Source organism: Danio aesculapii, chromosome 4 (assembly GCF_903798145.1).
Source record: "Danio aesculapii chromosome 4, fDanAes4.1, whole genome shotgun sequence".
NCBI lineage: Eukaryota > Metazoa > Chordata > Actinopteri > Cypriniformes > Danionidae > Danio > Danio aesculapii.
This window is the reverse complement of record NC_079438.1, coordinates 40,986,466-40,998,548: the sequence shown is the minus strand read 5'-3', so window position 1 is coordinate 40,998,548 and position 12,083 is coordinate 40,986,466. Positions and strand designations below refer to the sequence as shown.

The 12,083-nt window shown below is 36.4% G+C and overlaps 1 protein-coding gene across 1 annotated transcript in view; it reads right to left on the bottom strand.

Annotated features, from left to right (window-relative positions):
* Window positions 1-398: 398 nt before the first annotated feature.
* Window positions 399-12,083, bottom strand: part of LOC130223005 (plexin-C1-like) — a 31,749-nt gene continuing 20,064 nt past the window's right edge. Inside the window, exons 22-31 of the mRNA XM_056455656.1 lie at window positions 10,943-11,111; window positions 10,734-10,834; window positions 9,613-9,688; window positions 6,551-6,585; window positions 6,036-6,131; window positions 3,570-3,733; window positions 3,292-3,442; window positions 3,077-3,217; window positions 2,896-2,970; window positions 399-985 (exon numbers count right to left, since the gene is read on the bottom strand). Coding sequence (XP_056311631.1) covers window positions 881-985; window positions 2,896-2,970; window positions 3,077-3,217; window positions 3,292-3,442; window positions 3,570-3,733; window positions 6,036-6,131; window positions 6,551-6,585; window positions 9,613-9,688; window positions 10,734-10,834; window positions 10,943-11,111 — 1,113 coding nt within the window. The 3' untranslated portion in view covers window positions 399-880. The remainder of the gene's footprint in view (window positions 986-2,895; window positions 2,971-3,076; window positions 3,218-3,291; window positions 3,443-3,569; window positions 3,734-6,035; window positions 6,132-6,550; window positions 6,586-9,612; window positions 9,689-10,733; window positions 10,835-10,942; window positions 11,112-12,083) is intronic.

Sequence of the window (12,083 nt, the reverse complement as noted above, 5' to 3'; positions counted from 1 at the left end):
CCCATCTGAAATTTTCTTCTAAAATGACAATTTTTCTAAGACTCCTTTTATGTATGTTCACTTATTTCACATGAAAAGCAATGAAAATAACGTATTAATTGACATAAAAGGGAAATTACTCAACTTATACATAGGAGCTTGAGAAAAATGCTAATTTTAGTAGAAAAATTCAGATGGCACTTTGGGATGATTTTTGCATCTGAACTCTTCATTTACGTCCACGAATGACGCTTACGAGCTTGCCTGCTGTTCTTAATTTGTTTCGATGTGATTTAATGTAAGTCTTTTTAAATACACCTCATTAGACTTTAGAATTATTATTAAAGTAACCGTTAGAGGGCGACAAAGGAACATAAACGAACGGTTATCACACAGTCGTTCAATACATTACACACACATTTTCACACAAAAAACCACACACATTTTATTAGTATTGTCCAGACTAGGACCGTTACAAAAGTAAGCAGTGTGCAAAATAACTATTTAGTCCATTTGCAAAAGATGTTTAACCTTAAGCAGAGTTATAAATGATTGGAGGCAGACCTTCTTATTTTAACATATCATCAAAAATTGAAAAAACTAATTGCATCACATTGCATACTTATAGATTTGTGATATGTTCCATAAACAGCTCAGTATTAGTCTAAAATAAGTAGATGACGAGCTTCTCTCAAACTCTATACAGTAATTGACGGATATACAGTACATTCACATTGTCACGTACACCATCCAGCCAACATACAGAAGTGAATGTGTGTGTTCTCTGCTGGTGATGGCAGTCTTTAAAAAGAAGACGCTTCCAGTTCATTTCTGTTTATTGTGCATAAAAAGAAAACAGAACGCAGCGTGATTACCCGTTTGGATAACATGAAGAGGGAGTTCAGTTCCAACCACTTCGCTTCATGTTGTCAAAAAGCTCCTTGACTCTGTGCATGTTCTCTTTCAGATTAGATGGGGCGTCTGTTTGCTCCAGCTTCTGAGAAATCTGCAGACAGCATTAAAAAGAAATCATTACGCGACACTATAAATAATAAACGTTCTTCGTTGGAAAAAGTAGGCCTGGTAACATTTGAAGAAGCTATATATGTACTGCGCAATTCTGAAACTCTCGTTATTAGTAACACTTTAGAGGGATAGTTTAAGCAAACAACACAATTTCCTCACCATTTACTCACTGAAGCCATTCCAAAGTTTTCTGCACTTTTTATGTTGAAAACAAAATAAGATATTCTGAAGAATGTTCATTCATTCATTCATTCATTTTCCTTCAGCTTAGATGCTATTTTAGAGATTGCCACAGCGAAATGAACCGCCAATTATTCTATTATTTTATATACTGTATATATATATATATATATATATATATATATATATATATATATATATATATATATATATATATATATATATATATATATATATATATATATTTACACACACATTACAAATAATTAAAATATATTAACATTATTTTTTTTTGTTGATACCACCAGTCATTTAAAAGAATTATTAAAAATTACATACTGATCATTTCTTTCACAATGTAGTGATGTACCATAGATATCCACACTAGACATTGCATACGGACGGTGAGCATGCGTCAATAGTGCAGCCACATTTGTACATTGCTCCCAGCACAAATGTCATTCAAGCGCACTAGTCAAGACTAAAGCCAATGTGAAGATGCTGGACTTTATTGCTGTGTACGGGTGTAATAACAAGCAAACAAAGAAAACAAAGCACAAAGGCAAAACATTTCATAGGTAAGATTTCGTTCATTACGTTTTTGTTTGTTACAAACTTTTGTGCAAATCAAGTAACGTTATTGATGATAATACTGTCACTTACAGCCCTGACCATAAGGCAAAGTAGCACCAACTCGCACTAAATACTAGGCTTATGCTAGTTTTGTTGAATAAAATAAGCAAACAATGTCAATGAAATATGACATGATGGTGCGGTGCTAGAAACTTTTATTACTGTCGGCGAATGAGTCGTTCATCACTAACGAATCGCTCCCTTTGTTAGCATTAGAAGTGAAAGCAGGAGAGGGGGTGTGTTTCAAGACATGGATTAGCTCAAATTTAACAGGAAGGAAGAATAATACATTTCCAAGCACACAAACACACGCTCTTTGTCGGCAATGCTCATTCGATCACTTATCCATTGATTTAAAAATGTGACTTAAATTATAATTTTCGTAATTTAAAAAAATATTTGCATACTGACCACCGGGAAAACTCCAGATCATAGATATTTGTATTTTTATGTATATATCTCTGGTTCTGGATGGCCAGTCCTCCATTGCACATTGGTCGCACATTCAAGGAGCGCTACCCTGTACAAAGATGGCAGCTCTATTGGTGCATTCCTTCCGATAGACATAGACAATAGCGTAGGCAACATCTATTGTAAATATCTATGGTGATGTACAGTTTGCTGCTGCAATTGTGTGTGCTACTGACCTGCTGACAGGTTGGATAATGTTATTCTTCCATTTTCCAACAAATATCAAAAATATTGTGCTTGTGTTACTTTTATTTGCCATTTCACATGAACACGGCTAACATGATATTCACATCAGAGCCAGTACTTTCCACACATTATGCTTATACATTAGTACTTTTACCTAGCAAGCTGGCTCACAGCTTACACATGCTGGGCTTGCTTCTGTTGAGAAACAGCGGTTGAGAAACACCATTCTGGTGGAATCTACAGTATCAAATCTCCTTTCAAAAGCATGTTTTGAACTAAAACAGGATGTGAAAGTGTTGTCATGTTTCAAAAAATAGGTTTCCTACATTTATTTTCTGTGACTTAAATGTACCTGTTAACACAACGAAAGTGTGCTGTGAAACTGGTATGAATGCACGAAAGAGTAGAAGAAGGATGTACCTCAGTGAAGTAGCGCTGCATGTACTTGTAGAGCTCACGCAGAGCTGCCGATTCATTGAACTCATTCTGATGTTTCTTATGAAGAAGAGAGATGTTTAAATTGAGGTATTTGACATGTTTCACGTAATAATTCTATCAAGATGCTTAATTAAAGCTACAGGTAGTGTTTAAACGGTTGTACCTTTGACTCCTGTTGGAGGAACGTTTTTAACTCTTGGCTGCTGATAGACGTCTGGTCCTTTACTAATTTGTAGTATGACTTCACTTCTTGTTTGTACTGAGGGATGTCTTTCCCGTAGAGTAGCTTATTGGTTGGTGAATGCTATCGAAGAAATAAAAACATTCAAGAATCTCTGTGATAGTCACAGTTTTTAAATGTAAGGTCTCAGTGTTTACCTTGTCCAGGTGTGTGTCCGCTAGAGAGAAGGAGTCCATGAAGGCCTGAGCGATGACGGACAGACAGCCGTCCAGATGAGGCGACTTCTCCATGTCACTGAACACAAAGTCAGGGTTCTTCAGGATGTTCACCCAGAAACGAAGCGGAAGGCTGCGAGGGAGGTGTGAAAATCTTTTATGGATGTGCATGAATGTTTTGATAATTGTATTTGCTAGTCAATGCAGCTGCTGCTGAAGCTATGCACAGTGATTTGCAGTGGAGGTGTGTTCTCCAGCACCTGTTTGTTTTCCAGATGTGCAGAACGTCTGGATCTGTAATCTTTTTTCTGTCTGCTTGTGCATCGAGGAAGTCGAAAAAGTACTTGACAGCCAGTGGGGCTTTGTTATTAGGCAAACCCCAGATACTCTTGAACAGATTCTCCACAAACGAATGAACTGCAACCTGGACAAAAGCAGCACATTTGTGTTATGTATTATGTGTACACACAACCATATAGAGACTATCTATCTATACACAGGCTGTCTGGCCATACATCCATCCATCCTTTTGTCACTCCATCTACCCATCCATCCATCTGTAGTATCTGTCAGTGCATCCGTCTGTCTGTCCATCCAATCTCCTGTCTATTTATCCACTCATCCATCCATCTACCCATTTTGAAATATCCATCAATTCACCCATCTATCTATCTTGAAATATCCATCCATCCATCAATCAGTGCATCTGTCAGTCTAATATACATCTGTCTTTCTGTCTGTTCATCCATTTGTTCACCAGTCCCTCTGTCTGTTTGTATATCCATCTTTCCATACAACCATCAGTTCTTTGTCCATCCATCCATCAGTGCATCTGTCAGTCTAATATCCATCTGTCTTTCTGTCTGTTCATCCATTTGTTCATCCTTCTATCCATGCATCGGTCAGTTTGTTTTCCACCCATCCATCAATCCATCCATCCATCCATACTCCTTCCATCCCTGCATCCATCCATCCATCTTGAAATATCCATCAATCCATCTATCCTTACATCTACTATCTGTCACTGCATCTGTTTATCTAACATTTATTCGTTTGTTCATCTGTCTCTCCATCTATTCATCCATCCATCCATCAATCAATCAGTGCATCTGTCAGTCTAATATCCATCTGTCTTTCTGTCTCTGTTCATCCATTTGTTCATCCTTCTATCCGTGCATCTGTCAGTTCGTTTTCCATCCAACAATTCATCCATCCATCAATACATCCATCATCCTTCCATCCCTGCATACATCCACCATCTATCCATCCTTCTACCAGTCCATCTATTTATTCATCAGTCCTTCTGTCTGTTTGCTCATCCATCTGTCCATACAACCATCAGTTCTTTTGTCAAGCCATCCATCTATCCATCCATCCAACTACCAGTCCATCCATTCATTCACCAGTCCCTCTGTCTGTTTGTTAATTCATCTTTCCATACAACAATCAGTTCTTTTGTCCATCCATCCATCCATCCATCCATCCATCCATCCATCCATCCATCCATCTATCCATCATCTATCCATCCATCCATTCATCATCCTTCCATCCCTGCATACATCCATCCATCTATCTATCCATCCATCCATCCATCCATACATCCACCAGTCCATCTATTTATTCATCAGTCCTTCTGTCTGTTTGTTCATTCATCTTTCCATACAACAATCAGTTCTTTTGTCCATCCATCCATCCATCATCTATCCATCCATGCATCTATCCATCCATCCATCCATCCATCCATTCATCCATCCATTCATCATTCTTCCATCCCTGCATACATCCATCCATCTATCCATTCATCCTTCTACTAGTCCATCTATTTATTCATCAGTCATTCTGTCTATTTGTTCATCCATCTTTCCATTCAAGAATCAGTTCTTTTGTCTATCCATCCATCCATCTTGAAATATCCATCAATCCATCCATACTTACATCTATCTGTCACTGCATCTGTTTATCTAACATTTATCTGTCTGTTTGTTCATCTATCTGTCCCTCCATCTATCCATCCATCCATTCATCCATCAATCAGTGCATCTGTTAGTCTAATATACATCTGTCTTTCTGTCTGTTCATCCATTTGTTCATCTATCTATCCATCCATCTGTCAGTTTGTTTTACCATCCAACAATCCATCCATCAATCCATCCATCCATCCATCTATCCATCCATCCACCAGTCCATCCATTTATTCATCAGTCCCTTTGTCTGTTTGTTCATCCATCTGTCTATACAACCATCAGTTCTTTTGTCCATCTATCCATCCATCCATCCATCCATTCATCCATCCATCCACCCATTTATTCATCAGTCCCTCTTTCTGTTTGGTCATCCATCTGTCCATACAACCATCAGTTCTTTTGTCCATCCAGTCATCCATCCATCCATCCATCCATCCATCCATCCATCCATCCATCCATCAGTTATTTTGTTCATCCATCCATCCATCCATCCATCCATCCATCCATCCATTTGTCAGCGCATCCATCCATCTATTTGTCCCTCTGTCTGTTCATTCATAAATATGTTCATACATCCATCAGTTATCTTGTCCATCCATCCATCCATCCGTCCGTCCGTCCGTCCGTCCGTCCGTCCGTCCATCCATCCATCCATCCATCCATCCATCCATCTATCTATCTATCTATCTATCTATCTATCTATCTATCTATCTATCTATCTCTGGTATGCAGTAAAATGCTTTTTATATCCATTATTCTCACTTTGGTGGAGAGCAGCTTGATGAGGTACATCTCTTTGATTTTTAATGCTTTTTTCTCCGGGTGGTTGCTCAAGTCCGTGTCAATATCTGGATCAACCTAGATAGGAAATAGGAAAAGGAAAAATAGGAAAAATCTGTTGAATCAGTTTTTTATATCCAAAGTAATGCATAATTGAAGCTATATTACAATATGTACCACTGTATTTCTAATAAAAGTCTTTAAGCTGTTAAATCTTTCATAATCAGAAAAGGCAATCTGTAAGATTCAACTGCAACAGGATTCTTATAACAAACACTTCCTCTTTTTTTGAACAGGAAGAGGGTAAAATTGAAAGCATCACACACCCATTCACACTTCACTAAAGTGCCAGTGCCATGAAACTTGGTTTAACACATAAACTCCGTGAAAACTCTGTGACCGAGGATGAAAACGCAACACAATCACTGTTTTCACAAGTCATTTGAAATGACTCCTTTAACTTGTATAGACCTAAAACATTCTGCGTGATGACTCACCAGATGGAAGTACTTGATAGAGAAGTTCTCATCATCTGTGCAACAAAACACCATAATAATGAGTGAATAATATTTAAACTGGTACTGTTCAAATAATCATAAATGACTGTGCTTTTTAAACAGCTGACAGGAAATGTCACTGTACATTGCAGAATCTGTGGTGTGGTTAAGTGCTAACTTGAAATGCCCACATCAACAAACAAAACTGCAAAAATGCAGATGCTCTAAATTTCAGTTAACACACATGCAAACACAACCATATAAAATAAATACCTGTGCTCATATTCACATTTAAAAATCTTACAGCTTTTCTCAGTTGTTTTGGTACAGCTCTAGCTACTTGTGCACAACATACACAATATACACTGTATAAATCATTCTAATGGTTGTAAAAAATACGTAAGCTGTCAGTTTTGCAATATATTAAATTATATATTGCATATGACATATTTTAAATATGCTAAATCTAAATATGAACTTGTTTGTGATTATATTTCCATGTGTCAGATTTCTATGTGGACCATTTGCATTTTACAGTAACTGCACCTTCACAGTAACATATATGTAGCACCCACAATAATGTGTAAAACAAATGTGTAGCCAAAGTGTTTCAAATAATAAGAATGATTATAAAAATACCGCACAGCAAAGCCACTGACAAAAACATGTAAAGCAAAATTAGAAGCTCTTTTTGTATGTGGTGAATGCACAGGAAAATAGATTACACTGGCAGATGTAGGAAATTAATTAAAGACACATACACACTGACACCACCACTTCCTTTACACAAGGCCAAACGTCCTCCTTGTGTCATGATAAGAGCAAGATACACAGATAGAAACAATGTCTATGAATTTAAACTCTGTTACCACTTCCATTTCAGTTGTTTTGACATCTAAATACAAACTAAATGGATTATATTCTCATTATTTTCTTTCATTTGTTTACCCATGTCAAACAAAAAGATGTTATTTTTCATTATAATGAAAGTAAATGGGGACTAGAAGCTGTCAAGTGCCAAAAAGCACCATAAAGCCTCATAAAAGTATTCAATGTGACACATGCATTACTGTATATTCATGCTTGTGTGAGGAATTCCATTCTTATGTCACTATGCAAATTATGGTTGTCTTTCTAACTTAATCGTGGTCACTGTATGGCAAATCCAGTAAAAACATTTCGTTTAAATGAAGAAAGATGTGCAACATTTTTTAAAAAAGATTTATTTTTGGCCTTTTTGCCTTTATTAGATAGGACAGTATTGAGACAGGAAGCGAAGCTAGAGAGAGGGGGGTAGGATAGGGAAATATCCTCAAGCCGGGATTTGAACTCGGGACGCCCTCACGTGTTACTGCACCATATGTCGGCGCACTAACCGCTATGCTATTACGCTGACCAACAGTTTTTTAACAGGGTTTGTGCAGGTTTCACCAAGTTAAATTTAAGACTTTTTAAAACCTTTTTAGGACTATTATGAAGGAAATTTTAGACTTATACAAGGCTAAATGCTAAAGATTTTTTTGAATAAATCTTAGTTGCAAAAGATTTTCACTTACCCTATCAAAAAATTATTATAATTTGATCCATTTAATAATACAATAATAAAAATGTATGAATAACAAATATAGGTCAGGCCTCTTTTAAAGAAATGTTACCGTAAGGAAAGCAATTAAAACTGTATAGTAAATAGAGTTAAAAATGTTATTTTTAAATGTAATATTTTATTGAGATTGGGATTGTTAGTGATTGTATGAGTTTTAATGGCCAGATTGGGAAGCTACACATGAACAAAGGAAAATTAAAACCTGTTAAAAATGATTTAAGACCTACAACACAATATTTCAGTAATTTTAAGACTTTTTAAGGCCTAAAATTTTACTTTTGAGATTTAAGATATTTTAAGACTTTTTAAGACCCCTCGGATACATTGTTTTAAAGACGTATATCAGAATTCAACAGTTGCACATTGTAAAGAAATACTGGTTTGGTCAACAGTCGGTCTGCATTTTAACATGGTTATACTTCAAGTTTTTATATAGAGGCGGTAGGATGTTGTGGTAAGCTTAAATGCTGTTTCAGTTAAACTTCTGAAAATGAAACGAGTTGTCAACCAGTCAGGTGTTGATATTAAAGAGCCCATATTATACATGAAATAGGGTCATATTTAGGTTGTAAGGGTCTCCAACAACAGTCTAATATGCATGCAAGGTCATAAAACACTTTGATGGTCTTATAATCTGCATTTATTTTTACCTAATTATCCCAACGACTCCCATATGAATCGTTCAGCGATTCATTTGTTCCCAACCCCCTCCTCAGTGCGAAGCTAACAAAAGCCTTTAACGTTAAATCCGTAAACAAAGCGGCACGCGTCGCGTTTTTAACGTGGCTTACATGTGATAAGAGAATATAAAGAGTAACCGCGTGTACTGTACCAGGTTAACAAGTAACAAAACACAATAAATACATAATTTGCAAGCTAGAGTAAACGAGGCAACAATTTTAATCACACTTACTTACACTAGTGAATAAACCTCAACCACTGACTCTTCACAGTTTCATCTTTGGGTAGAGACTGTCAATATTATCCATCTGAGCACAGCGTGACTTCATTCGACCGGCGGCGTCTGTGTGTGTGTGTCTAGTGTTTTTTCTGTGTTAGTGGGCGGGGCCGCAGGTTTCAAATCTCCCTGGTTTGCGCGCGTAACTACTGGCGAGGCTTGTGTTTCGTGGCTGCGTCATCGCGAAACACCTAATGACTCGTTATCAAGACGACTCGTTTGAAGCACTATGAGTCGACTCTTTTATAGATGAATCAATAGTTTTAAACACTGTACACTTACAGATTTAAGCCTTAGCTGGATATTTCACTTCACTTAGAGCTGTGTTACACACTACATGGAAGGGCATTTTCAAAAACCCATAATATGGGCTCTTTAATAAACTGAATGCACAACCATTTAAAGCAAAATAACTACAAAGTAAAAATATCATATTTTCTTTTGTTACTAGGAATGGTGTTGCTTCAGCTGAAATGGAGGAGGATGTGAAAAATGTCTCACCTTTTACACTGTTTTGAGTCTTCAATGGGGCATGAATTTTTGGTGTAATAACTTTAATACATGCTCCATCGCCGACCTGGAAGGAAATACATATTTAACAGCATGTTCACTCTAAAACTAAGTGAATATAAGTACTGCGCTGCTGTGTTATGGGTTTGCACAACAGATTAGTATAATCTGGGTTTAAATGGCCTTGTGATATAAGCCTTGGAAGTGAAAGGTCAGTCTCAAAAACCTTGAGTAAAGCCAAGTGATCATGGCAGTTTTGATTTCTAAACTTATTTTGTTGCGATTTTCTTTCACACTTTGTTTTGAGGTAGAAAGATGTTGTAACTATTCACCTACAGTAAATAACCCACAATTTCACAGATAGCTGCATGGGTATTCTTGGTGGTTACTTTAGTTTCGAGATGGTTACTTAAACGATTTGTTCATCCACAGGTCATCCATAATGTATATAACTTTTATCTTCAATTAAAGCACCTTTAAAAAGAGCTCAACATAAAGTTTGAAGGTCTAAAATTCATACTTTAAAGTAATCCACAAGACACCTGTGGACAAATACACAAAATTAAATATATGTTAATCTTAAATGGTCCTGCTTTATGATGCACATTTACACCTCCTTCTCATTTTATGTACAGGTATGCATCGTTTGGAAGGTAATGTATGTTGTAGGCATACTTTTGGAACAAGGCCTTTATGTGAAGTCTACTTTAAGTCTAACACTCTCTACATTTTCAGTTAAGATTACGTCAAACATTGAATAAAAAAGCACATTTCATAGCACTTCACGGGACCTTTAAGGCTTAAGTTTTACTGTGAGAACAAACACTGAGTAGTAGGTCAAATATCTGAGCACATTATTTTTTGATTTAGTGTCTTAAATTTTACTTCAGTCAATGAAATTTCATCCAGTTATCACTGCATGTAGTAAATAAAATACATTTAATCCAAATCTGTTAAAAATAAACCAACAGTGATGTTTCTATGCGCTATAGCAATTTGAAAACACAAACACACGGCCTTAAATACAAGTGTGTGATTTTGTTTTCCTTTTTCAACACTGAAAAGTCTCAACCATGATTTGTTTACACCATGTTTTGTTGTCATGGACTCACCTGATAATGTTTCAGAGTGTTTAACATGGTAACGTGCCCTCGAATTTTTGAGGTGTCATCGACTTCCTGTAGCATGACAAACTTTCCTTCCTTCTCATATTCTGTAATTGCAAAAGCAAACAGAAACACCGAACAGGAATTAGTTCTTGTAGGTCTTTCAAACTTAAAGAGGTATTATGAAATATTAGGATAAACAGGGAACTGCTAACCGATTTCTATATCCCTGATCTGCTGCGTGTAGCGGAAACCAAACTTGCGCTGAAATGTCTGTAAGATTTTCTCCTTGACTTGCTGTATTGTGTCGCAGGTCAGCGCGATGACCTCTAAGGATTCGCTGATCTCTTCTCCAGTGCCCACGGCAAACACCACCTTCAGTTTCTACAGGTGGAGAAATTCATTTAATGACATGAGATGTACTAGCAACTATAAATGTGACAAGTACAATTATTTATAAAACGGTTCCTCTTTTAATGAGCAGGAATAGAGAAGGAAACACTTTAAAGAACAAGCATCCTAACAGCTTAAAATTTTGCTTAAAATTTTACAACGCATTCAAGCATGGATGAATGTTGAAATTCAAACTTACACTGTGTGATTTTTTTTTAAATAATCGTACACAATACAACAGGTTGTCAGATAAGATCTGTTTTCATGCTGTCTGTACAACAGCCAAGAAGAGCCAATTATGAACACACTATAAAAGACTCGTCAGCAGTTCAACATCATCCATGCTTCACATATTCAGTAACCCACGTTTCGAAATAGGACCTCTCAGCAAACATAAGAAGTTGTTGCAACAATTGTATCATCAGGTTCTTGTGCACTACAATTAGTTCTTGGTTTGATAGTCTCGTACGTGAAGTTAAAAGTAGTAAGAAGATAAGCATCTGAAAACTTCTGACACTGCCAGAATTTAATAGGAGGAAAAATCTGATCGCAACTGCAATTAATCTGCTGTTTTTAAAGATGTCACACCAGTGATCAAAATCTACAGATTTTAGCCTAGGACAATATGAATCTTTAAGGATTTCAAAAGTTTTCTTTGAACATAAAATCATGTTCAAAATCACACAATACACTCAAAAAAATTATTACTTCTGCTTCTTCAAACGATCCAGCAAGCATTTTTTGTTTTTTCAAAGATGTCTAATAGATGTTTAATAGACGTCTAAACTAGTCGTCTAGTCATCTTGGCTAAAACAGGGCTTAATTTGGGCTGTCAGTGAAAATCTAACAGACTTTTAAGAATAGGCCAAAACTAGACTAGTCATCAAATAAAAAGAAATGAATGACTACACATATAAAGTCTGTCTAATCTGTTTATTTGATGACTAGTCTAGTTTTGAGCTA